The 24,536-nt window shown below is 45.3% G+C and overlaps 1 protein-coding gene and 1 long non-coding RNA gene across 2 annotated transcripts in view; one reads left to right on the top strand and one right to left on the bottom strand.

Annotated features, from left to right (window-relative positions):
* ADAMTSL3 (ADAMTS like 3) overlaps positions 1-24,536 on the bottom strand; it is a 465,354-nt gene that overhangs the window by 14,272 nt on the left and 426,546 nt on the right. The window contains exons 25-27 of the mRNA XM_075858077.1: positions 21,236-21,352; positions 11,702-11,914; positions 41-224 (exon numbers count right to left, since the gene is read on the bottom strand). Of these exons, the coding sequence (XP_075714192.1) occupies positions 41-224; positions 11,702-11,914; positions 21,236-21,352 (514 nt within the window). The remainder of the gene's footprint in view (positions 1-40; positions 225-11,701; positions 11,915-21,235; positions 21,353-24,536) is intronic.
* LOC142749707 (uncharacterized) overlaps positions 1,088-24,536 on the top strand; it is a 43,029-nt gene continuing 19,580 nt past the window's right edge. Inside the window, exons 1-2 of the long non-coding RNA XR_012882442.1 lie at positions 1,088-1,262; positions 20,292-20,407. This is a non-coding gene — a long non-coding RNA (uncharacterized LOC142749707). The remainder of the gene's footprint in view (positions 1,263-20,291; positions 20,408-24,536) is intronic.

The following is a 24,536-nucleotide window of genomic DNA, read 5'->3' as shown; positions in this document are numbered from 1 at the left end:
CTCATTTCTTCTACCAGATATGGTAGTCACAATGGCTCACCTTGCAGGACAATCTTGTATGTTACAGGGCTGAGAACTGGCCAGTAATGGTTCAAGATGTTCACACAAGGAAATGTTCACCCTGTGTCCCTCTCTGTTGATGCATTGTTGTGTTTGTAAGTGAGATCCCATGTTTCCACATGTTGCTGAGCAAGGAGTCCATTCGCCATATTCCAGCCTGTAGACTGTGGTAAACAAATGTTATGTTAGGAAATGATTCATACTGTCACAATGAGATTGAATGCAACCTTTCCTTTGCATAAATCACTTTTCACTGAGGATAAATGCCTCGTAGTGTAAAGCTCCACTCTGCATATATAGTGATCCAATAATAACCTGCAAATTCTCTATGGGTGGACGGCATGAGCAGATTACAGGTTATAGTTTATAGAAGTCGACATATTGTGAATGCACTGCAGATTGTCCTGATCGGTTCACACTGAGAAAATACAGGCTTCCCAGACGCAGGGTTTTGAAAGGAGGTTTTCTAAATGCATACTTTTTGAAGCATGTTATTTTTGCCATGCTCCCACTACCCTCTGGTTTTTATGCTATGACTATTGGTCTGCACATATCCACCAGCCTAAGCCTTTATATTACAAGCTCTAATATAAAGGGCTAGGCTAGTGGATATGTGCTGACCACAACTCACAGCGTAAAAACCAGTGTAGATAGTGCCACCCTTAGTGCCCCTGTAGAAAGTGCCACACACGCTACCCCCTGTAGATAGTGCCACAGTGCTCCTTGTAGATAGTGACAGTGCCCCCTGTAGGTAGTGCCACAATGCCCCTTGTAGATAGTGCCACAGTGCCTATGTAGGTTAGTTTTAATGTGCCCCCTATAGAACGTGCCCCATGCCACAACAAGCACTACGCTGTCCTCCAGCAATGCAGGCCTGGTCTCTTATGACCAGGCCTATTCCAGCGGAACGACAAAGGCGATGCAATGACATCATCATGCCATCTGCATCACAAGAAAAGCTGATGGTTCCTTTGCCTCGCATAGCGCTGCTGTCAATTGTATCCACATCCTAAGGACGTGAAGACAATTGAGTCCATCCATTTCACGGGGGGTTCCGGGCAACTGGTAACCTCCCCCTGCGTGCGCCGCTGCTGCCTTTAACAGCAGCCTGTGATCTGTTTCCAGCTCCATTAGCACAACTGCACTAATGATGCAATCCTTTGCAGCCTTGCAGGTTTAATGTCAATACTCCATCTTGTAAAGTAAGCAATTCCAATAATAATATATTTATAATTACTATTTATGCAGTTTTTAAAATCATCTATAATATATATATATTATATTATATCATTGCAGTCAATATATAATGAAAGGTTATGCAACTTTATGCAACTTGTAACTGGACAGCTGCTTTAAGGACCCAGTCACGGTTTTGGATAATAATAAATGTATCAAAAACCGCACCAAACTACTGTGTTATCAGATTACTAGAATATCATTTAAATGTACATAGATTATGTACTCTTTGTGTGGATAGATAGATAGATAGATAGATAGATAGATAGATAGATAGATAGATAGATAGATAGATAGATAGATAGATAGATAGATAGATAGATAGTGCACTAAGAACCTCATGATTGTAAGTAGATCCTGGGTGATTTTAATTAGTTTAATGATGGTTCCTACCATCCCCAAGAATATGTAGGTTTAGTCCCAGTTCTGGGTGTATGTGCAGCGTAGGTTCCCACCTTACAGAGGTCACCTTGTCGTGGTAGGTGGGCTCACAGAATTTGATCAAAATGTGCGCTAAGAACCTCCCTATTGTAAGTAGATGTAGAAGTAATGCATATTTATTTATATTTAGTGGCTTAGGTGGCATTGGTGTTCGCAGTGTGCTGTCGCAATTTTCTTGTGGGCTAGATAGATCGATAGATAGATAGATAGATAGATAGATAGATAGATAGATAGATAGATAGATAGATAGATAGATAGATAGATAGTGCCCTTCAAAAAAAATTGCAAATTATAAGCCTATATGTGGTTTTTGTTTTCTATGTTTACTCTATGTAGGGAGGACATGTGAAACACTGCCTTATTTGGGCAGTGGTCGCAGCAAGAGACAGGTGTTGTCACATTATTTTCACAGTGCCACTAAACAAGTCAGAAGTGCTTTGGGGGCTGCTATGTGTGTACTGCTATAGGTTTCATTGTGTGTGCTTGATATGTACTGTATGGGTTCTATATGTGCACTCAATGAATCTGTATACTATGTGTACTGCTTGGGTTATACTGTATGTATTACATGGGTTTTAGATGTGTGTTGTATGTGAACGGTATGGGTTCTGTATATGTACTGTATGGGTTCTATATGTATACTGTTTTTGTACTGTATGAAAGTATTATGAGGCACCAAAGTACCCAGTCACTTCATGGAGACTAAGGGTATGTTCATACGGCTTATTTTCAGGCGTATTTCGGAGAATAAACTATAAAGGGTTTGCCAGACACAGGTTCTGTGTCGACGCCCGGGGTTAATCAGCCCTCATCAGCTCCAAGGTCTGCTAGAGTGACGCGATCTGATACCACTCAGGCTTGCAGGCTGAGGAGAGGGAGAACCTAGCGCAGCCTGGCCTGACGGTTCTAGCTCCCGCCCTTGGTCTATTTATACCCTCACTTGCAGCATGCTCCTTGCCTGTGATTGTCTGGTTTCCTGGCTCTGCGATTCCTGCTATTCACCCTATTGACCGCTGTTACTTATTGACCCTGACTTGCCTGACTATTCTCCTGCTCTGATTTTGCTACTACGTACTACCCTGGTTTGAATCGGCTCGTTCACCACTGCCTGTTGCTCACGGTGTCTCCGTGGGCAACTGCCCCTACCCCCCCTTGCTTCTGTGTGCTCTTGTCTTGTGTTATCTGTCTTGCACTTACTGAGCGTAGGGACCGTTGCCCAGTTGTACGCCGTCACTTAGGATGGGCCGTGCAAGTAGGCAGGGACTGAGTTGCGGGTAGATTAGGGCTCACCTGTCCGTCTCCCTACCCAGATTCATTACATAATCACAGGCCCCATACCTTTTCTTACCCTGGTCCCTGACTCTACAATGGACCCCCTTGAGGCCCTGGCTCAGCAAATGCAGGGTCTCTCCCTACAGGTCCAAGACCTCTCTCAGAGGTTCAACCAGCGTGATGGTACTCAGGTAGTGCCCTTCACCTCACCTCTTGAACCCCACCTCAAGTTGTCTGACCGGTTCCCAGGGGACCGGACGACCTTTTTCTCTTTTCGGTAGAGTTGTAGACTCTATTTTCGATTAAGACCCCACTCCTCAGGTTCTGAGAGCTAGCGAGTGGGTATAATTAGGTCCCGGCTCCAGGACGGCCCCCAGTAAATGGGCCTTCTCCTTGGCTCCTGACGCCCCTGAACTTTCTTCTGTTGACCTTTTTTTTCTGCTCTCGGGCTCATCTATAACGAGACTGACAAGACTGCCTTGGCCGAGAGTCAGCTGGTGAAGTTACGTCAGGGTAAGAGACCCGTTGAGGAGTACTGTTCTGACTTTAGGAAGTGGTGTGTAGCTTCTCGGTGGAATGACCCTGCCTTGAGGTGCCAGTTTAGATTGGGTCTGTCGAACGCCCTGAAAGACCTGTTAGTTAGATATCCCTCCTCAGACTCTCTAGATCAGGCTATGGCTTTAGCGGTACGTCTTGACCGACGTCTCAGGGAATGACGACTTGAACGTTCTGGTGCCTTCACCTTTGGCTCCCCTATGATGGCTCCAGAGGTTCCGTTGCTTCGTTCTTCCATGGAGAACTCGGATGAATAGATGCAACTCGGGGCCTCCGTGTCTCCCCAACAACGTAAAGATTTCCGCAGGAGGAATGGTCTCTGCTTCTACTGGGGGGATGACAAGCATCAATTGAACTCCTGTCCCAGGTGCAAGAATAAGCAGCCGAAAAACTTCCGCACCTAAGTGACCATCGGGGAGGTCGCTTGGGCACACAGGTATTTCCCGTAAACATGAAGCCTAATAAAATCTTGCTTCCCTTTCAGGTTTCTTTTGATGGTAGGTCTGCCTCCGGAAGTTTCTTCGTGGATTCAGGGTCTGCTGCTAATATTATGTCTGTGGAATTTGCTATGTCTCTAGCTATGCCACTAATTGATTTGCCTAAACCTGTCCCAGTAGTGGGTATAGACTCCACACCGATTGCCAATGGTTATTTTATGCAGCATACCCGTTTTTGAACTCATTATTGGCTCCATTCATTTGGAGCAGTGTTCTGTGTTAGTGATGCAGGGGTTATCGTCCGATTTGATTTTAGGCCTCCCTTGGTTGCAGACGCATAATCCCACTTTTAACTGGAATACTGGTGATCTTAGTAAATGGGGTAATGAATGCATGACGTCATGTTTTTCTATTAATTTGGTTCTCTCGTTGAGGAGGTGATCACTCTACCTGAGTTTATTCAGGACTTCTTTGATGTATTTTCTAAAAGGGCCTCCGAAGAGTTACCTCCTCATAGATAGTACGATTGCGCAATTGATTTGGTACCAGGAGCAAGGCTCCCTAAAGGTAGGATATTTAATCTCTCTTGTCCTGAACGTGACGCCATGAGAGGTTATATCCAGGAAAGCCTGGCCAAGTGTTACATTCGCCCCTCTACTTCTCCGGCAGGTACTGGCTTCTTCTTTGTGGGGAAGAAGTATGGTGGTCTTAGGCCGTGCATCGATTACGGAAATTTAAATAAGATCACTGTAAGGAACCAATATCCCCTTCCTTTGATTCCTGATCTCTTCTATCAGGTTCAGGGGGCCCAATGGTTCTCTAAGTTCGATCTTCGGGGGGCTTATAACCTCATCCGGATCAGAGAGGGGGATGAGTGGAAGACCGCGTTTAATACACCCGAAGGTCATTTCGAATATCTCGTCATGCCCTTTGGGTTGTGTAATGCTCCCGCGGTCTTCCAGAATTTCATAAATTAGATTTTAAGAGACTATCTGGGGGTTTTTCTTGTAGTGTACCTTGATGATATACTTGTGTTTTCTAAGGACTGGTCCTCCCACATTGAGCATGTCAGAAAGGTGCTCCAAGCCCTTCGGAAAAACAAACTCTTTGCAAAAAAACGAAAAATGTGTGTTTGGGGTGCAGGAGATACCATTTTTGTGTCAAATCCTCACTCCTAACGAATTCTGCATGGATCCTGCCAAGGTTCAGGCTGTGGCAGAATGGGTCCGCCCTGCCTCCCTGAAGGCCTTACAGTGTTTCCTGGGGTTTGCTAATTATTACAGGAGATTTATTGCTAACTTCTCGGTCATCGCTAAGCCTCTTACGGACCTCACTCGTAAAGGTGCTGATCTCCTCCACTGGCCTCCGGAGGCGGTCCAGGCTTTCGAGATCCTTAAGAGGTGCTTTGTCTCTGCCCCAGTGCTGATTCAGCCCAACCAAATGGAGCCATTCATCGTGGAGGTTGACGCCTCCGAGGTGGGAGTGGGTGCTGTCTTGTCCCAGGGTACTAGGTCTCTCACCCATCTCCGTCCCTGTGCCTACTTCTCCTGGAAGTTCTCCTCCACCGAGAGAAATTATGACGTTGGCAACCGTGAACGCCTAGACATTAAATGGGAATTTTGAAGAGTGGCGCCACTTCCTGGAGGGGGCTAGGCACCAGGTAACGGTCCTTACTGACCACAACAATCTGGTTTTCCTAGAATCTGCCCAGAGGCTAAACCCGAGACAAGCTCGATGGGCGTTGTTTTTTACGAGATTCAACTTTGTGGTTACCTATAGGGATGGGTCAAAAAATATTAAAGCTGATGCTCTGTCACGTAGCTTCATGGCTAGCCCTCCTCCTGAGGAGGACCCCGCTTGTATTTTGCCCCCAGGTATAATCATTTCCTCCGTGGATTCAGACTTAGTCTCCGAAATTGCGGCTGATCAAGATTCTGCTCCCGAGAACCTTCCTGAGAACAAGCTGTTTGTTCCCCTGCAATTCTGGCTAAGGTTGCTCAGGGAGAATCATGACTCTGCACTATCTGGCCATAGGGCATCCTGGGTACCAAGCACCACATTTCTAGAACCTATTGGTGGCATGGGTTGCTTAAAGACGTTAAGGCCTACGTCGCCGCTTGTGAAATTTGTGCTAGGTCTAAGACTCCCAGGTCCCGACCAGCGGGCTTACTATGTTCTTTGCCCATTACCCAGAGACAATGGACCCATATCTCCATGGATTTTATCACCGATCTACCTCCATCCCAAGGCAAGTCGGTGATGTGGGTTGTAGTAGACCGCTTCAGTAAGAAGTTCCACTTTGTACGCCTCAAGAAACTACCCAATGCCAAGACGTTAGCTACCTTGTTTGTCAAACACATCCTGAGTCTCCATGGGGTCCTGGTCAATATTGTTTCTGACAGAGGAGTACAATTTGTTTAATTATTTTGGAGAGCATTCTGTAAGAAGCTGGAGATTGATCTGTCCTTTTCCTCGGCCTTCCATCCTGAAACTAATGTTCAAACTGAGAGGACTAATCAGTCTCTAGAACAATACTTAAGGTGTTTTATCTCAGACTGTCAAAATGATTGGGTCTCCTTCATTCCCCTCGCCGAATTTTCCCTTAATAATCGGGTCAGTAACTCGTCGGGGGTCTCCCCCTTCTTCTGTAATTTTGGGTTTAATCCACGGTTCTCCTCTGTGTCACCTGCTGGTTCCAACAATCCCGAGGTAGATGTCGTTCATCGGGAACTGTGCACAGTCTGGGCCCAGGTTCAGAAGAACCTTGAGGCGTCGCAGAACATCCAAAAGACTCAGGCAGATAAAAGACGTTCAACTAACCCCTTATTTGTGGTCGGGGATCTGGTGTGGCTGTCTTCTAAAAATGTGCGCCTTAAAGTTCTGTCCAAGAAATTTTCTCCCCGGTATATAGGGCCGTACAAAATCATTGAGGTCCTCAACCCTGTCGCCTTCCGGCTGGAGTTACCCCCGTCTTTTCAGATACACAACGTGTTCCATGCCTCCCTCTTGAAAAGCTGCTCACCATCCTTGGCTTCATCGAGGAAACATCCGGTCCCTGTTCTCACTCCGGATGGGGTAGAATTCCAGGTAGCCAAGATTGTGGACAGCAGGATGGTCCAAGGCTCCCTCCAGTACCTGGTCCATTGGAGAGGATACGGGCCTAAGGAGAGGACTTGGGTACCCGCCCGGGATGTTTACGCCGGTATATTGCTCAGGAAGTTTCATCTTCGGTTCCCCAACAAGCCAGGCCCACCTAGGAAGGGTCCAGTGGCCCCTCATAAAAGGTGGGGTACTGTAAAGGGTTTGCCAGACACAGGTTCTGTGTCGACGCCTGGGGTTAATCAGCCCTCATCAGCTCCAAGGTCTGCTAGAGTGACGCGATCTGTTACCACTCAGGCTTGCAGGCTGAGGAGAGGGAGAACCCATCACAGTCTGGCCTGACGGTTCTAGCTCCCGCCCTTGGTCTATTTATACCCTCACTTGCAGCATGTTCCTTGCCTGTGATTGTCTGGTTTCCTGGCTCTGCGATTCCTGCTATTCACCCTATTGACCGCTGTTACTTATTGACCCTGACTTGCCTGACTATTCTCCTGCTCTGATTTTGCTACAACATACTCCCCTGGTTTGATTCGGTTCGTTCACCACTGCCTGTTGCTCACGGTGTCCCCGTGGGCAACTGCACCTACCCCCCCTTGCTTCTGTGTGCCCTTGTCTTGTGTTGTCTGTCTTGCACTTACTGAGCGTAGGGACCGTCGCCCAGTTGTACGCCGTCACTTAGGGCAGGGACTGAGGGCAGGGACTGAGTTGCGGGTAGATTAGGGCTCACCTGTCCGTCTCCCTACCCCGATTCATTACAAAAACACTAGTTTTACGCTCCAAAATACACTTGAAATATGCCTGCAAACAGCTTCCCTTTAAATTTAATGGAAAATACACTGTATAGTTAATTTGAGGTGTATTTTTACACTCATAAAAAGCGACCACACCTTACATTTTCCATTGACACTACAATAAACGCTTCAAAAATACGCCTCAAAATATGCTTAAAAAATGCTTGCAAAAATCAAAAACGCTTTGAAAATCAGCTCCAAAAATTCAGAAGCTGTTTTCTCTTGAAATCAGCCTGGTATTTTTCTGCTTCACACATATGCTGTGTGAACATACCCTAAGGGCTTGTCCACACACAACGGAATTGTTGCAGAAAATTTCTGCAGCAATTCCGTTGAAAGTCACAGACTTTCCGCTGTGGCAAAAACGCAACATTTCCTGCATTTTTTACAGTAAAAAATGGTGCGTATTTTGCTGTGTTCTTCTCAATGCTGGGAGATGGTGACATCTCTGAAAAACGCAGAAATTCAGTCCACTTTCCGCAGCAAGAATTGACATGCTGCTGTCCAAAATATACTCACTGAAGGTCAATTTCTGGTCAGAATTTTTACGCAGCGTGTGGATGAGATTCATTAAATCTCACCCACTTTGCTGCTACTGTATTCTGCAGCTTTTTTTTCGCCCAAAATCCTGGTCGAAAAACACACGGCAATTCTGCAGCGTGTCTACGAACCCTAAGGCCTCGTTTACACGAGCGTGTGTGTTTTGCGCACGCAAAAAACGCGGCATTTTGCGTGCGCAAAAGGCACTTAACAGCTTCGTGTGTCATCACCATATGATGCGCGGCTGCATGATTTTCGCGCAGCCGCCATCATTATGACACTCCGTTTGGATATTTGTAAACAGAAAAGCACGTGGTGCTTTTCTGTTTTCATTCATCATTTTCACTGCTGTTGCGCGAATCACGCTGTTCGTACGGAAGTGCTTCTGTGAGACATGTGTGGTTTTCACGCACCCATTGACTTCAATGGGTGCGTGATGCGCGAACAGCGCACAAATATAGAACAGGTCGTGAGTTTTTCGCAGCGGACTCACGCTGCGTGAAAATCACGCACCTGTCTGAACGGCCCCATAGAGCATTATAGGTCTGCGCGTCTGTGATTTTCACACTCTCGTGTAAACGAGCCCTAAGGCTCACCCTCATTTTATGTCCATCCTTTTTTTGACACTTGGATATGAAGTAGTACAGAGTTTTAAGAGTGCAGAAAGAGACAGATTTCTCTGCAATGACCTGCAACAAATGATAGCTCCCAGCTGTATCCACAGCCTCATTACTGCAAGCCATCAAGCCGTCCCTAATTCATTGGTTTCCATTATTTTCTTTTCTATATGTATTTCTTTCAATTTTCTTACTAATTAGTCCAAGTCATTTCTGCATTCAAGAATTTGCATGAATCACGTTGATAAAGTTTTAGCTAAAAAAAAAAATTTTTTATTGCTAATTGAAACAGGTCTATCCAGGCTCCAGTTAAAACTCTGGCCTTGATAAATGCAAAACGAAACTGCAATTGAGAGGTGTAGGTAGTTAGCGCTTTGATCTTTGAGGGAGGTGGAGTGAACTGTTCTTCTCATAAGGGATGATTTACTACAATTTAAAGTCCTACTCCAGCACGTGCTTGACTTGTATTAGCTCTAAATGTCCAAACAAGCTCAGTGAAATAAAAAATATTTTTTCTTACCAAATTGGTCTGGTGTAGCGAGGGATTTTTCAGTCACAGAAATGTAACCACGATAAGTACATTTATGACTAAGGGCTACGGCTGCCACTTAGAGCTATAGTTGGCCTGAAGTTGCCACCCACTGGGAACTTGTACAGCACATAAAATAATACTGCCTGCTCAAGATATAAAACGCTGTGGATCTGTGTATGCAATGTGAGTTTTACAAATCCATGATGTAATGCATTTAGGTAATAAAATATAATGGTGCAATTAGGTAAAAAAACAGCAGCAAAAAATTCTAGTAATCTCTTGCCTAGCAGTGGCTTTCTAGGTACATGTGGCTCAGAGGAGCCTTGCAGTTGCTCTTAGGCTGTTAGCATTTGTGGATACAATTGTGCCTCACTGATAGGTAGTGGCAGTGGCATCCGGCGCCACTGTCAATTGAATCTGTGTCTTCAGGACGCAGATACAATTGAATACAATTGTGGAGCAGGGAGCAGTCAACTGCCTGCTCGACCATCCATTCACTGACCCCTTAAATTTGCACAGGCTGGTGCGATTCAGTGATGTAGTGACACTGAGCCGCCGAATGCCCAGACTGGAGAAGGCCTGAAGAGCAATCTTCCCGTTTGTCGTGGGAACAGGGCTAGGTGAATGTTACTTTTTATTATTTTAAGGGACAATATTTCTGTGTGGGAAGCACTAAGGAGGCATCACTTCTGTGTGGGAGCACTGAGTGGCATCACTACTGTGGGGGACTAAGGGGGCATCATTACTGTGGAGGCACTGTAAGCATCAAAGAGAGGCACTAGGGGGACATCATTTCTATATGTGGGCACTGAGGAGGCATTTTTACCATGTGGGAGCACTAAGGGGCATTGTTACCGTGCGTGGGGCACAGTTGTCCTGCAGCGAGGCAGGGACTCCTAGCATCGTACATAAGTATGATGCTAGGAGCCCGGCTCCCTGCACTGTGTTCGGTCCGGTACTTGCGCCCGAAATACATCCGTCAATTACGGACGTAATTAGTGTGTGTGCACATACCCTTAAGCAACTTATAATGACAGAAATAAATTAACTGTCAGCACAATTGGATACTAATTGTTCATAAGGGCTAATTGTTGTCCCAAATAAGTGCAGAAACAGGGGTCTTCTGCACTGACATTCACTATCCCTACATTCGACATTTTAGCTTTTTTTATTTTATTATTTTGATAATAGAACCACCCACTGCTCCTTCTTTTCCTTTCCCATTACTTATTAGAAAGGAAAGGGAAAGAGAATAAGTCCAATCAGTGAAGATGTCACCTGTGAGTCACCGGATATAATTGTACTGTATTCATTTTATTGTATTCACACGAGATAATACTCTGCAGAGTGCCAGTGTAGAACTTGTATGTGACCACTGTATTATTTGCTGCATTAAGTGCATGACTATATTATTAAGAGGAAAACTATCATACAGACATCAGTGTTTATGACAGGACAAATTATTTGGGGGCAGGGCTGATTCATGTTTTAACTTTTACATTGAGCTGGAAAATGTTCTTGCTCGAGGGGGCATTCAAAAGTTTGCTATTGAGCCCAGCCTTTTCTAGTTACGCCCCTGTGTAGTGGGTGTGAAGACAAAAAGTGTCTGTCTAGTCTTACTGACTAAGGGCTTATTCAGACAAACGTGATATACGTCCGTGCAATGCGCGTGATTTTCACGCGCCTCGCATGGACCTATGTTAGTCAATGGGTCCGTTCAGACAGTCAGTGATTTTTACGCAGCGTGTGTCTGCTGCGTAAAACTCACGACATGTCCTATATTTATGCGTTTGTCGCGCATCACGCACCCATTGAAGTCAATGGGTGCGTGAAAATCACGCGCAGCACACGGAAGCACTTCCGTGTGACGCGCGTGATTCGCGCAAGGGCATTAAAAAGTATGAATGAAAACAGAAAAGCACCACGTGCTTTTCTGTTTACAAACATACAAACAGAGAGTGTCATAATGATGGCGGCTGCGCGAAAATCACACAGCCACGCGTCATACGCTGCTGACACACGGAGCTGTTATGTACCTTTTGCATGCGCAAAGTTCTGCCTCTAATTATTGTCAGTATAATGGTTTTCTAACTTAAATTTTCAATGTCTGTACAACCTCACCTTCTAAAGAGACGTTCACCCAGGCAGACACTATTCTTGAATCATTTGAAGTCCAGCATCTGAACTCTCCAGTACCCTGCTCAGAGAAAGGGTTTATTTCTAGAACCCGTCCAGAAACCAAAACACGATATTTCAAATCCTTGATCTCTTCTATTGGTTGTTTCCTTAGAAACCAATGAATTGTATTTTGGTGGCTTGTCTGCACTGGACAACCTACAGGAGAATCAGCAGTATTATTTTACATTGATTTATACAATATAACGTAATATAGTGATATATTACATCAGCATTTATCATCTTACTTTAAGGCCCTGTTCACATGCAGTAGAAATTTCCACTACAGTAAAGGCCTTAAATTCCACCGCAGATCCACGGAAAAATCTTTGTATTGGATTTTGCTGCAGACTTTGCAACCTCTGCATTGCAATAAATAAAATCCTTGGTGAAAACAACTTTAAGAAATTTGGTAATCCGCAGCATGCTACCAAATCCCAGGTGATTTTTGGTAAAGCCTGTGAATAGGGTTTTGGAAAACCCCATTCACTTGCCTTGTACTGTACAGGGTTAAAGATTTTCAGTGCGGAAACTGCCACAAAAATCTGCAATAAATATTCCATGTGTAAACATGGCCTTATATAATAATGTCTTCTAATAAGCATAGGTTTATAAGTAGCAAAAAAACGCATTCCAGTCAACATGTAAAAAGAATGCACCCCCACTATAGAAACTAACATAATTGCAGCTTAATTGGTTAAATAATTTTTTTCCCCCTTAAGGCCTTGTTCACACAAACGTATTTCTTGTCTATGTGCTGTTCATTTTAACAACGGACAGCACACTGACCCATACAAGCTAACGGAGCTATTCACATATCCATTTTTTTTTTAATGGAGCATATGTCCCTTGTGAGAAACACTGCATGTCCCATTTTGGTCCGCTTTTGCAAATCAGACTCGCCCATTAAAGTCTACGGGTGCGTGAAAAAAAAAAAAACGGACAGCACACGGTCAACATCCGTCTCCTGTCCCTTTTTCACTGATCAGTTTCTAAGACAAACAAAGAAAAAAGAAAAGTGAGACTAGGAAGTGATTACAGAGGAGAAAAATGAATGAGACACGGAAACCACACGGACAATCAAATGCATGGAAATGGCAATTTTTTTGCGGACGATAATCAGACATGTTCGTGTGAATAAGGCCTTGCAGAGCCACTATTTTGATACTCAGTGTCAGACTAGTGTGCCTAGAGCCTACCACTTTCAATTGATTTTAGTGGCCCATCCTACAGCTACATGGAATTATTAGCTTTTAATATTTAGGCCTCGGGGTACCATGTATCAGAGTGTTATCTCTTAATAAGAGGGTTTCCAGGAATTTAACATTAATAGCCTATACTATATCTCCTAGACTCTCTTCATTGTGGTGATCGCCGAGGGTCCCGAAGGTTAGACCCCCATCGATCAAATATTTTTTGCTAACTTTGTGTAACTTTTTGGTTCTTTATGTTGAGGATTAAAATGTTAAAGGGAGTCTGTCAAGAGAAATTTGCCCATTAAAGCAGCAGCACAGCAATATAGTGTAGCCTCACCTGAATATAAAGCTGTTTTCATTTTTCAGATGAGTGGCTCCGTTGCAGTGATAATAACCTTATTCTTCATATGCAAATAGGTTTTTTGGAGCAACGAGGGTGTCACCATTGCTCCAAACAGCTCTACCTTCTATCCCCAATCCAACCCTTCCTTCCTTCTTTGATTGACAGTGCCAGGCAGTGTGGAAGCCGTGATCACGCCTGTCCCCGTATTCTCCTGTACATGCCCGCTCCTCGGCTTCTAAAATCGGCACATGCGCAGTACAGCACTTAAGTTTCACCAGTCTAATCGGCTCTACTGTGCATGCGCCGATTACGTCACACTACACCCGGGTGCTGTACTGCGCCCATACAGAAGCCGAGGCGCGGGCGCGCTGGGGAGAATACAGGGCCAGGCGTGATCACGGCTTCTACTCTATCTGACGCTGTAAATGAAAGAAGGAAGGGAGGGACAGACTGGGGATAGACGGTTGAGATGTTTAGAGCAACAGTGACGCCCTCGTTGCTCCAAAAATCTCATTTGCAAATGAAGAATAAAGTGATTATCGCTGCAACAGCATCTGAAAAATGAAAACAGCGTTATATTCATGTGAGGCTACACTATATTACTGTGCTGCTGCTTTGATAGGCCAATTTCTGATGACAGACTCCCTTCAAGGGATTGTCACGAATTACTGTTGGCAAATTACAAAATAATACATATGAATAGTATTATATCAACCCTGTTCACATGCCCGAAAAAAATTCTGGATTGAAGAATGAGGAAGAAGGACTTTAAAAATTGTAGCATGCTCCATTTTCTTCTGGTGCAACAGAATTCCATTGGTTTTTCTATTTAAGGGAAGTGAAGGCTCTGTGATACAATCCAGATCTCAAACCAGATGTGTAACATCTAGACTGATATCACGATTTTTGCTCCAGAAACTAGGCTAATTTCTACTTAACCTGTGACTCTCAGCTTTTAGGAAAATGACAACTCCCAGCTTGCGCTGAGAGTCTACAGCTCTTAGGGTAAGCAAGGAGTTGTAGTTTCCCAACGGATTAGTAGACAACCCCTTTAATAACCGCTAGCACCATAAAAAGGTGTACTGGAGATTGTTAAGAGGGTTCCTTGTGATCTGTAGTATATTTATGATGTATACGTCTGACGGAAGGTTTCTGTTAAGGATCTGCCAGGCACAGCTTCTGTATCCACACCCATAGGTAATCAGTCTGCACCTGCTTCTATGTCTGTGAGACTGACTCCATCTTCCACCATTCAGGATGGCAGGCTTAGGAGTGGGAGAGCCTATCACAGCCTGGCCAGACGGAACTAGCTCCCGCCCTCTGTCTATTTATACCTGCCTTTCCTGTTCCTCCTTGCTTGTGATTCTTCTCTGTTGGTTTCCTGGCCCTGCTGCAGCTTCTTGAACTACTTGTCCCTGCTTCATATTGACCCTGGCTTACTGACTACTCTTCTGCTCTGCGTTTGGTACCTCGTACACTCCCGGTTTGACTCGGCTTGTTCACTACTCTCCTGCTCTGTGTTTGGCACCTCGTACTTTCCTGGTTTAACTCGGCTCGTTTACTACTCTTGTTGCCCCGTTTCCCTTGTTCTGTGTTTCCTTGTCTGGTTGTCTGTCGTGCACTTACTGAGTGTAGGGACCGTCGCCCAGTTGTACCCCGTCACCTAGGGCGGGTCGTTGCAAGTAGGCAGGGACTGAGTGGCGGGTAGATTAGGGCTCACTTGTCTGTTTCCCTATCCCTGTCATTACATAATCACAAGCCCATATACCTACTCTACCCTGGTCCCTCACACCACTATGGACCCCCTTGAGACCCTAGTTCAGCAAATGCAGGGTCTCTCCCTACAGGTCCAGGCCCTGGCTCAGAGGGTCAATCAGCCTGATGCTACCATGGTAGTGCCCCTCACCTCACCTCTTGAACCCCACCTCAAGTTGCCTGACCGGTTCTCAGGGGACCGGAAGACTTTTCTCTCCTTTTAGGAGAGTTGTAGGCTCTATTTTAGTTTAAAGCCCCACTCCTCAGGTTCTGAGAGCCAGCGGGTGTGTATAATTATCTCCCGGCTCCAGGAAGGGCCCCAAGAATGGGCCTTCTCCTTGGCTCCTGATGCCCCTGAACTTTCCTCCATTGATCTTTTCTTTTCTGCTCTCGGACTCATTTATGACGAGACTGACAGGACTGCCTTTGCCGAGAGTCAGCTGGTGACCTTACGTCAGGGTAAGAGACCTGTTGAGGAGTATTGCTCTGACTTTAGGAAGTGGTGCGTAGCTTCTCGGTGGAATGACCCTGCCTTAAGGTGCCAGTTTAGGTTGGGTCTGTCGAACGCCCTGAAAGACCTGCTAGTTAGCTATCCCTCTTCTGACTCCCTAGACCAGGTTATGGCTTTAGCGGTACGACTTGACCGACGTCTCAGGGAACGACAACGTGAACGTTTATGTGTTTTCTCCTCTGACTCCCCCATGATGCCTCCTGAGGCTCCGTTGCTTCGTTCTTCCACGGAAGACTCGGAGGTACCTATGCAACTTGGGGCCTCCGTGTCCCCCCAACAACGTAGAGAGTTCCGCAGGAAGAATGGTCTCTGCTTCTATTGTGGGGATGACAAGCATCAAGTGAACACCTGTCCTAGGCGTAAGAATAAGCAGCCGGAAAACTTCCGCGCCTAAGTGATCATCGGGGAGGTCACTTGGGCGCACAGGTATTTCCCGTAAATATGAAACATAATAAAATCTTGCTTCCCTTTCAGGTCTCTTTTGGTGGTAGGTCTGCTACTGGCAGTGCCTTCGTGGATTCAGGGTCGTCTGCTAATATCATGTCTGTGGAATTTGCTATGTCTCTAGCTATGCCTTTGATTGATTTGCCTAAACCTGTCCCGGTAGTGGGTATCGACTCCACTCCTCTTGCTAATGGTTATTTTACACAGCATACCCCTGTTTTTGAACTCCTTGTTGGCTCCATGTATTTGGAGCAGTGCTCTGTACTGTTGATGCAGGGATTATCGTCCGATTTGGTTTTAGGCCTTCCCTGGATGCAGTTGCATAATCCCACGTTTGACTGGAATACTAAGGATCTTACCAAATGGGGTAATGAATGCTTGACGTCATGTTTTTCTGTTAATTCTATTTCTCCCCCTGAGGAGGTGAACACGCTACCTGAGTTTGTTCAGGACTTCGCTGATGTTTTCTCTAAGGAGGCCTCCGAAGTCTTGCCTCCTCATAGAGAATACGATTGCGCTATCGATTTGGTACCAGGAGCTAAGCTCCCTAAGGGTAGGATATTTAATCTCTCTTGTCCCGAACGTGAAGCCATGAGAGAGTATATCCAGGAATGCCTGGCCAAGGGTTACATTCGCCCCTATACTTCTCCGGTAGGTGCTGGCTTCTTCTTCGTAGGGAAGGATGGTGGTCTTACTCCATGCATTGATTACCGTAACTTGAATAAGGTCACTGTAAGGAACCAGTATCCCCTTCCTTTGATTCCTGATCTCTTTAATCAGGTTCAGGGGGCCCAATGGTTCTCTAAGTTTGATCTACGGGGGGCGTATAACCTTATCCGCATCAAAGAGGGGGATGAGTGGAAGACTGCGTTTAACACGCCCGAAGGTCATTTCGAATACCTCGTCATGCCCTTTGGGTTGTGTAATGCTCCCGCGATCTACCAGAATTTCATAAATGAGATTTTAAGAGATTACCTGGGGGTATTTCTTGTAGTGTACCTTGATGACATACTTGTGTTTTCCAAGGACTGGTCCTCCCACATTGAGCATGTCAGGAAGGTGCTCCAGGTCCTTCGGGAAAACAAACTGTTTGCGAAGACCGAAAAATGTGTGTTTGGGGTGCAGGAGATACCATTTTTGGGTCAAATCCTCACTCCTCATGAATTCTGCATGGACCCCGCCAAGGTCCAGGCTGTGGCGGAATGGGTCCAACCTGCCTCCCTGAAGGCGTTACAGTGCTTCTTGGGGTTCGCTAATTATTACAGGAGATTTATTGCTAACTTCTCGGTCATAGCTAAGCCTCTTACGGACCTCACTCGCAAGGGTGCTGATCTCCTCCACTGGCCTCCTGAGGCTGTCCAGGCTTTTGAGGCCCTTAAGAAGTGCTTTATCTCGGCCCCGGTGTTGGTTCAGCCCAACCAAATGGAGCCATTTATCGTGGAGGTTGACGCGTCCGAGGTGGGAGTGGGGGCTGTCCTGTCCCAGGGTACCAGGTCCCTCACCCATCTCCGTCCCTGTGCCTACTTCTCCAGGAAGTTTTCGCCCACTGAGAGTAACTATGATATTGGCAACCGCAAACTCTTAGCCATTAAATTGGCATTTGAAGAGTGGCGCCACTTCCTGGAGGGGGCTAGGCACCAGGTAACGGTCCTTACCGACCACAAGAATCTGGTTTTCCTAGAATCGGCCCGGTGGCTAAACACGAGACAAGCTCGATGGGCGTTATTTTTTACCAGATTCAATTTTTTGGTTACCTATAGGGCTGGGTCTAAAAATATTAAGGCTGATGCACTGTCGCGTAGCTTCATGGCCAGCCCTCCTTCGGAGGAAGATCCTGCTTGTATTTTGCCTCCAGGTATAATCATTTCCTCTATTGATTCTGATTTAGTCTCTGAAATTGCTGCTGATCAAGGTTCAGCTCCCGGGAACCTTCCTGAGAACAAGCTGTTTGTTCCCCTGCAGTTCCGGCTAAGGGTACTTAGGGAAAATCATGACTCCGCACTATCTGGTCATCCAGGCATCCTGGGTACCAAGCACCTCATTGCCAGAAACTATTGGTGGCCTGGGTTGCCTAAAGACGTTAAGGCCTACGTCGCCGCTTGTGAGGTTTGTGCTAGGTCCAAGACTCCCAGGTCCCGACCAGCGGGCTTACTACGTTCTTTGCCCATTCCCCAGAGACCTTGGACCCATATCTCCATGGATTTTATCACCGATTTGCCTCCATCCCAAGGCAAGTCGGTGGTGTGGGTTGTAGTAGACCGCTTCAGTAAGATGTGCCACTTTGTGCCCCTCAAAAAACTACTCAATGCTAAGACGTTAGCTACCTTGTTTGTCAAACACATCCTGCGTCTCCGTGGGGTCCCTGTCAATATTGTTTCTGACAGAGGGGTACAATTTGTTTCTTTGTTTTGGAGAGCCTTCTGTAAAAAGTTGGAGATTGACCTGTCCTTCTCCTCTGCCTTCCATCCTGAAACTAATGGCCAAACCGAGAGGACTAATCAGTTTCTAGAACAATATTTAAGGTTTTTTATCTCTGACTGTCAATATGATTGGGTCTCATTCATTCCCCTCGCCGAATTTTCCCTTAATAACCGGGTCAGTAACTCGTCAGGGGTCTCCCCCTTTTTCTGTAATTTTGGGTTTAATCCACGGTTCTCCTCCGTTTCACCTGGTAGTTCCAACAATCCCGAGGTAGAGGTTGTTCATCGGGAACTGTGCACAGTCTGCGCCCAGGTTCAGAAGAACCTAGAGGCGTCCCAGAGCATACAAAAAACTCAGGCAGATAGAAGACGTTCTGCTAACCGCTTGTTTATGGTCGGGGATCTGGTGTGGCTATCGTCAAAGAACTTGCGCCTTAAAGTCCCGTCCAAGAAGTTTGCTCCCCGGTTTATAGGGCCGTACAAGGTCATTGAAGTGCTCAATCCTGTCTCTTTCTTACTGGAGTTGCCCCCATCTTTTCGAGTACACAACGTGTTTCATGCCTCCCTCCTTAAACGTTGCTCCCCGTCCTTGGCTCCCTCGAGGAAACCTCCTGTCCCCGTTCTCACCCCTGAGGGGGTAGAATTCGAGGTGGCCAAGATTGTGGACAGCAAGATGGTCCAAGGCTCCCTCCAGTACCTCGTCCATTGGAGAGGATACGGGCCTGAGGAGAGGACTTGGGTACCCGCCCGGGATGTTCACGCTGGGGTATTGGTCAGGAAGTTCCACCTTCGTTTCCCCAATAAACCAGGTCCATCTAGAAAGGGTCCGGTGGCCCCTCATAAAAGGTGGGGTACTGTTAAGGATCTGCCAGGCACAGCTTCTGTATCCACACCCATAGGTAATCAGTCTGCACCTGCTTCTATGTCTGTGAGACTGACTCCATCTTCCACCACTCAGGATGGCAGGCTTAGGAGTGGGAGAGCCTATCACAGCCTGGCCAGACGGAGCTAGCTCCCGCCCTCTGTCTATTTATACCTGCCTTTCCTGTTCCTCCTTGCTTGTGATTCTTCTCTGTTGGTTTCCTGGCCCTGCTGCAGCTTCTTGAACTACTTGTCCCTGCTTCGTATTGACCCTGGCTTACTGACTACTCTTCTGCGTTTGGTACCTCGTACACTCCTGGTTTGACTCGGCTTGTTCACTATTCTCCTGCTCTTTGTTTGGCACCTCGTACTCTCCTGGTTTGACTCGGCTCGTTTACTACTCTTGTTGCTCACGGTGTTGCCGTGGGCAACTGCCCCGTTTCCCTTGTTCTGTGTTTCCTTGTCTGGTTGTCTGTCGTGCACTTACTGAGTGTAGGGACCGTCGCCCAGTTGTACCCCAGTTGTACCCCGTCGCCTAGGGCGGGTCGTTGCAAGTAGGCAGGGACTGAGTGGCAGGTAGATTAGGGCTCACTTGTCTGTTTCCCTATCCCTGTCTTTACAGTTTCAATATTCATACAGTACATCGCGCATAGGGTTCCATTGTAAAAAAAAGTAAATAGTGCGGTATACGTTTTTTCACTAGATGCCTCTGTAATGAATAGCACAGTCTGCTATGCTGTTTCATACAGTAAAAAAAAGGACTTTTGGCATATGTCAGGTCAATGTGTTCGGCGTATGTGCCAGAACCTTTCCCGGGGCATATAGTGAGCGTACACTTCAAATGCAGTGTGAATAAAGCCTTGGGAAAAATTAGAACTCCCAGCATACCCTGTAGGTCTGCAGCTGTAAGGGAATGCTATGACTTGTAGGTTCCCAACAGATGTAGGGGAGGGAAACAGATAGGAACCTTTATAACTTACTTTTATTTACCCATTTCCCTTTCTAGGAGAGAAGACACCTTTTTTTTTTTACCCTGGCCCAGGCAACTTGTTTTCCTGAGCCGTCATTTTGCTGGGATATGATGTGCTGCATGATGTGCTAACACGGGAAGCAAGACAAAAGGTGAGGCAGAAATGCAATGTTGAGGAGGCAGAGGAGGGAGGATATTGTGCCTACCACTCTAAGGGTATGTTCACACGCAAACTTAAAAACGTCTGAAAATACGGAGATTTTTTCAAGGAAAAACAGCTCCTGATTACCAGATGATTTTTGAGCCACTCGCGTTTTTCGCTGCATTTTTTTACGGCAGGTTTTGGAGCTGTTTTCAATAGAGTCAATGAAAAACGACTCCAAAAACGTCCAAAGAAGTGACATGCATTTTTTTTTCACGGCCGTTTTGAAAAACGGCGCGTAAAAAAATGGCCCGTCGGAACAGAACGTTGTTTTCCCATTGCAATCAATGGGCAAATGTTTGGAGGTGTTCTGTTTACGATTTTTCGTCCGTTTTTTGTATGTTTACGGCCCGAAAAATGGCAGAAAATATGCCGTGTGAACATACCCTAAGGGAGGCCCACTCTTGGCTTACTGGGGAAATCACCGACTCCCCGATTGTTCAGTCTGAGCCAGTTGGTACTTAGTGAAAAAAAATCACTGGTGACCACCCGCTCTCAAGTAAGACAAGGTCAGCTTCATAGACCTCTGCAACTGTAAGGGTATGTTCACACGTGGCAGATTTGTTGCAGAAATTTTCACAACTTGGAATCTGTTCAGGGGGACAGGAATAGGACTGTGTTTAACTGCAATCACACCTGAATTTTCAGTTTTACAGTGTAACTTGGCTATAGTTTTACAGATTAGAAATATAAAGCGCATACACTGTATTAGTAATGGTCTAAAACTTTATATATTGTTCACATGTCAACAAATATCATATAGTAAAAGAAAATTTACCAATACGTAAAAGGTCTCCGAGTTTACCCACAATGCTATTTCCAACTGTAGATGCCATTAGAACACGCCTTTTGCCTTTTCGAGTCTGTTCCTCAGTAGAGCTGTACATTTTCTTTCCTATAATGGCAAAAATTATGTGGTTACTCCTTTTAGCCATCATAATTTTATATCTTCTGTAACTCATATTTAAATAAGTTTACCTTCACTATCTATAGTCACCTAAATACCTAATGAACTATGTATAGTATAAAAGGTCATCATGAAATCTGATAAATAGATTTAGAATGCTTTTTAGGACTATCAATGGTAGCTGAATGGAACCTTCTTTGGCCATTATGTGCTCAGAATGTTATTGCATCCAGAAAACATTTTATATCAGTATTTTATACAAGCATTTTGACATACCCAATTTTTTCTACAGATAATCCAATTATTCTGTAAGGGTGTGTTCACACACGGCAGTAATTTCTGTGACTGCTTCATACTTCTGAATGGGGTTTGAAGAAATCCATACACATGCTGCAAAAACATCCCCATTTAGATGCATGCAACAAATTTTCAGTCATAGATATTTCCGTAACAAATCTGCCATATGTGAACATACCCTAAAGGGTTAAGGCTGAAAAATTGAAGGCTCTGCTCAGTTAGTCATAGAGGTATGACATAAGGTTCTTTTACACAAGCCAATTTTGACCGTAAAAACGAGCGCCGATCAGTGAGATAGCTCGTTGATCGTTGCTTGATTGCTCATTTCACAAGGAGCAATGATTGGTTATGTGTGGGGACGAGCGATCTTTACTATCATTGTTCGTCGTCATATATTTCCATCATGTCGGAAGAACATCTGCCTGTTTACACAGGGGGATGTGCTGCCGACAACGATAATATTTAATACTGCATAAACGAGCAGATCAGCTGATGAACAAGCATTTGCTGTTTACACAGGACACTGATCGGGAAGGAGCGTTCATACGAATGCTTGTATGCCTGTTCATTGGCCCATGTAAAAGGGCATTGAGCTTCTTTTTGTTGTTCCTGTATTTTTACTTTGTAACAGGAGCGTCGCTAGCACTGGACCTTCGGGTCCCAATCCCCGGGTCTTTAGCCTGGTGCCCCGGATCCCCGGCGACTGCCACATTTGAGTCGTAGAGGTCGCAGTTGCAACCGCGTTGCAGCAGTTGCAATTGCGACCGGGCCGCGGCCGCTCGCACCGCATCTATAAAAGTTATTAATGTAACTGGGGCCTATGTAATAAAATGCACAGGCCCCTGTTACTATAGTAACGACACATACGTACCCTTCTTCTTTCCCGAGCGCAGCGGAAGTCCTGACGTCTTCTCGCATCATGACGTCACAACACTGTGCGCCGTGGATGACGTCACGACACTAGATGGTGTCGGGACATCCACTGTACCCGGAGCCGAAGAGGAGGGTAAGTATAACGTTACAGTCTGCTGGGGTCCTGTATCTAAGCCTTCCACGTTAAGTTAAGATACAGGGCCCCAGCGGACAGAAATCTTATACAGATTACTGTCTGCTGGGGTCCTGTATCTAAGCCTACCTTGTTGGTATTCTTAGATACAGTGTGTAACATACCGTGTAACACATGGACCCTGTATCTAAGCCTACCACATGATATTCTTAGATACATGGCCCATGTCTGATCCTTTCTGATGGACCCTGTATCTAAGCCTACCACATGCTAGGCTTATATACAGGGCCCCAGTAGACTGTAATCTTATACAGTATAAGATTACTGTCTGCTGGGGCCCTGTATCTAAGCTTACATTGTGGTAAGATTAGATACATGGTCTAACAGACAGTATCACACATGGGCTCTGTATCTAAGCCTACCACATGTGTTACTAATGTTTGTTTTTTTGTGTTTGTGTTTTTTTACAGGTTCCGTTGTCGGACTACTTCGGACTCGAGGACTACTTCAACGACGGCTTTTTTTTATTTTCAATAAAATGGTTAACGAGGGTTGTGTGTGGGGTTTTTATTTCAATAAAGTATTTTTTTATGCCTTTGTATTTTCTTTTAATCTTTATTACTACCGCCTTAGATCATTGACAGCGTCCATTACTAAGACGGGGCTTAGTGTTAGCTAGTGCAGATACACTACCCTACAGATGATCGGGTACTGGATCGTACCCAGCTTTTCCCAGCACCCCTGGTTGCGGTGGGTACCGGGGTAATAATTGGGGGTTAGTGTTAGCCTCTGCACAGGCTAAGTCTAAGCACCGCCTTAGTAATGGATGCTGACAATCAGCCAGCAGCTATTAATAAGGCAGTAGTAATAAAGTTTAAAAAAATACAGACATAAAAAAAATACTTTATTGAAATAGAAAACCCCTCCACACAACACACGTTAACCATTTTATTGAGAATAAAAAAAGCCGAAGAAGTCCTACAATCCGACGTAGTCCAACAACCGAACCTGTAAAAAAACACAAACACACATAAATTTTTTGTAACACATAAAAAAGCAAAGCAATTCTTATACTTACCTTTCCTGTGTCCAGCGCTGGAGCCGCAATGTCAGCTAACTCGACCCTATATCTAATCCCATCATGTGTGATACTGTCTGCTGAGCCACTATATCTAATCCTATCCATAGCTATAGGGTCAGAGTGCTACAGATATGCTGTCTCATATATATATATATACTGTATATATATATATATATATATATATATATATATATATATATATATATGTATATATATATATATATATATATATATATATACATACATACACACACATTTTTTTGGGGGGTGAACATATGTTAGTACAAGGATACTTACTGCTGGGGCCCTGTATCTAAGTCTATCATGAGTGATACTGTCTGCTGGGCCATGTATCTAAGCCTATCATGTGTGATACTGTCTGCTGAGACAAGGTGGGTATGTGGGACTACCTACAGGGGTCTGCACGGCACTGTCTACAAGGGGGATGTATGGCCGGGGGACTGTGTGTGGAACCATACAGGAGGGTTGTGAAACTATATACAGGTGGCATTGTGTGGGGCACTCTCTACAGATGTTTTTGATTAGACCCCCGAGACATAACTTTGCTTGGGGCCCCAGAAATGCGAAAGTCGCCCCTGAGGGTTAGTACAAGGATACGTAATGCTGGAGCCCTGTATGTAAGACTACATTCACACGAGCATGACAGATTTACATGCGTAAAAAAGCACGTAAATCTGGTCGTGTGCGTTGCGTTTTGCATCAGTGTGCTTTGCGTGTTGCATGTGTTTTTCACGCACTCGCAAGCGCTTTTTTTTCAATGTAATTGA

This window comes from Rhinoderma darwinii, chromosome 3 (genome assembly GCF_050947455.1).
Source record: "Rhinoderma darwinii isolate aRhiDar2 chromosome 3, aRhiDar2.hap1, whole genome shotgun sequence".
NCBI lineage: Eukaryota > Metazoa > Chordata > Amphibia > Anura > Rhinodermatidae > Rhinoderma > Rhinoderma darwinii.
Note: the sequence above shows the minus strand (reverse complement) of the source record. Positions and strands in the feature narration are given on the sequence as shown.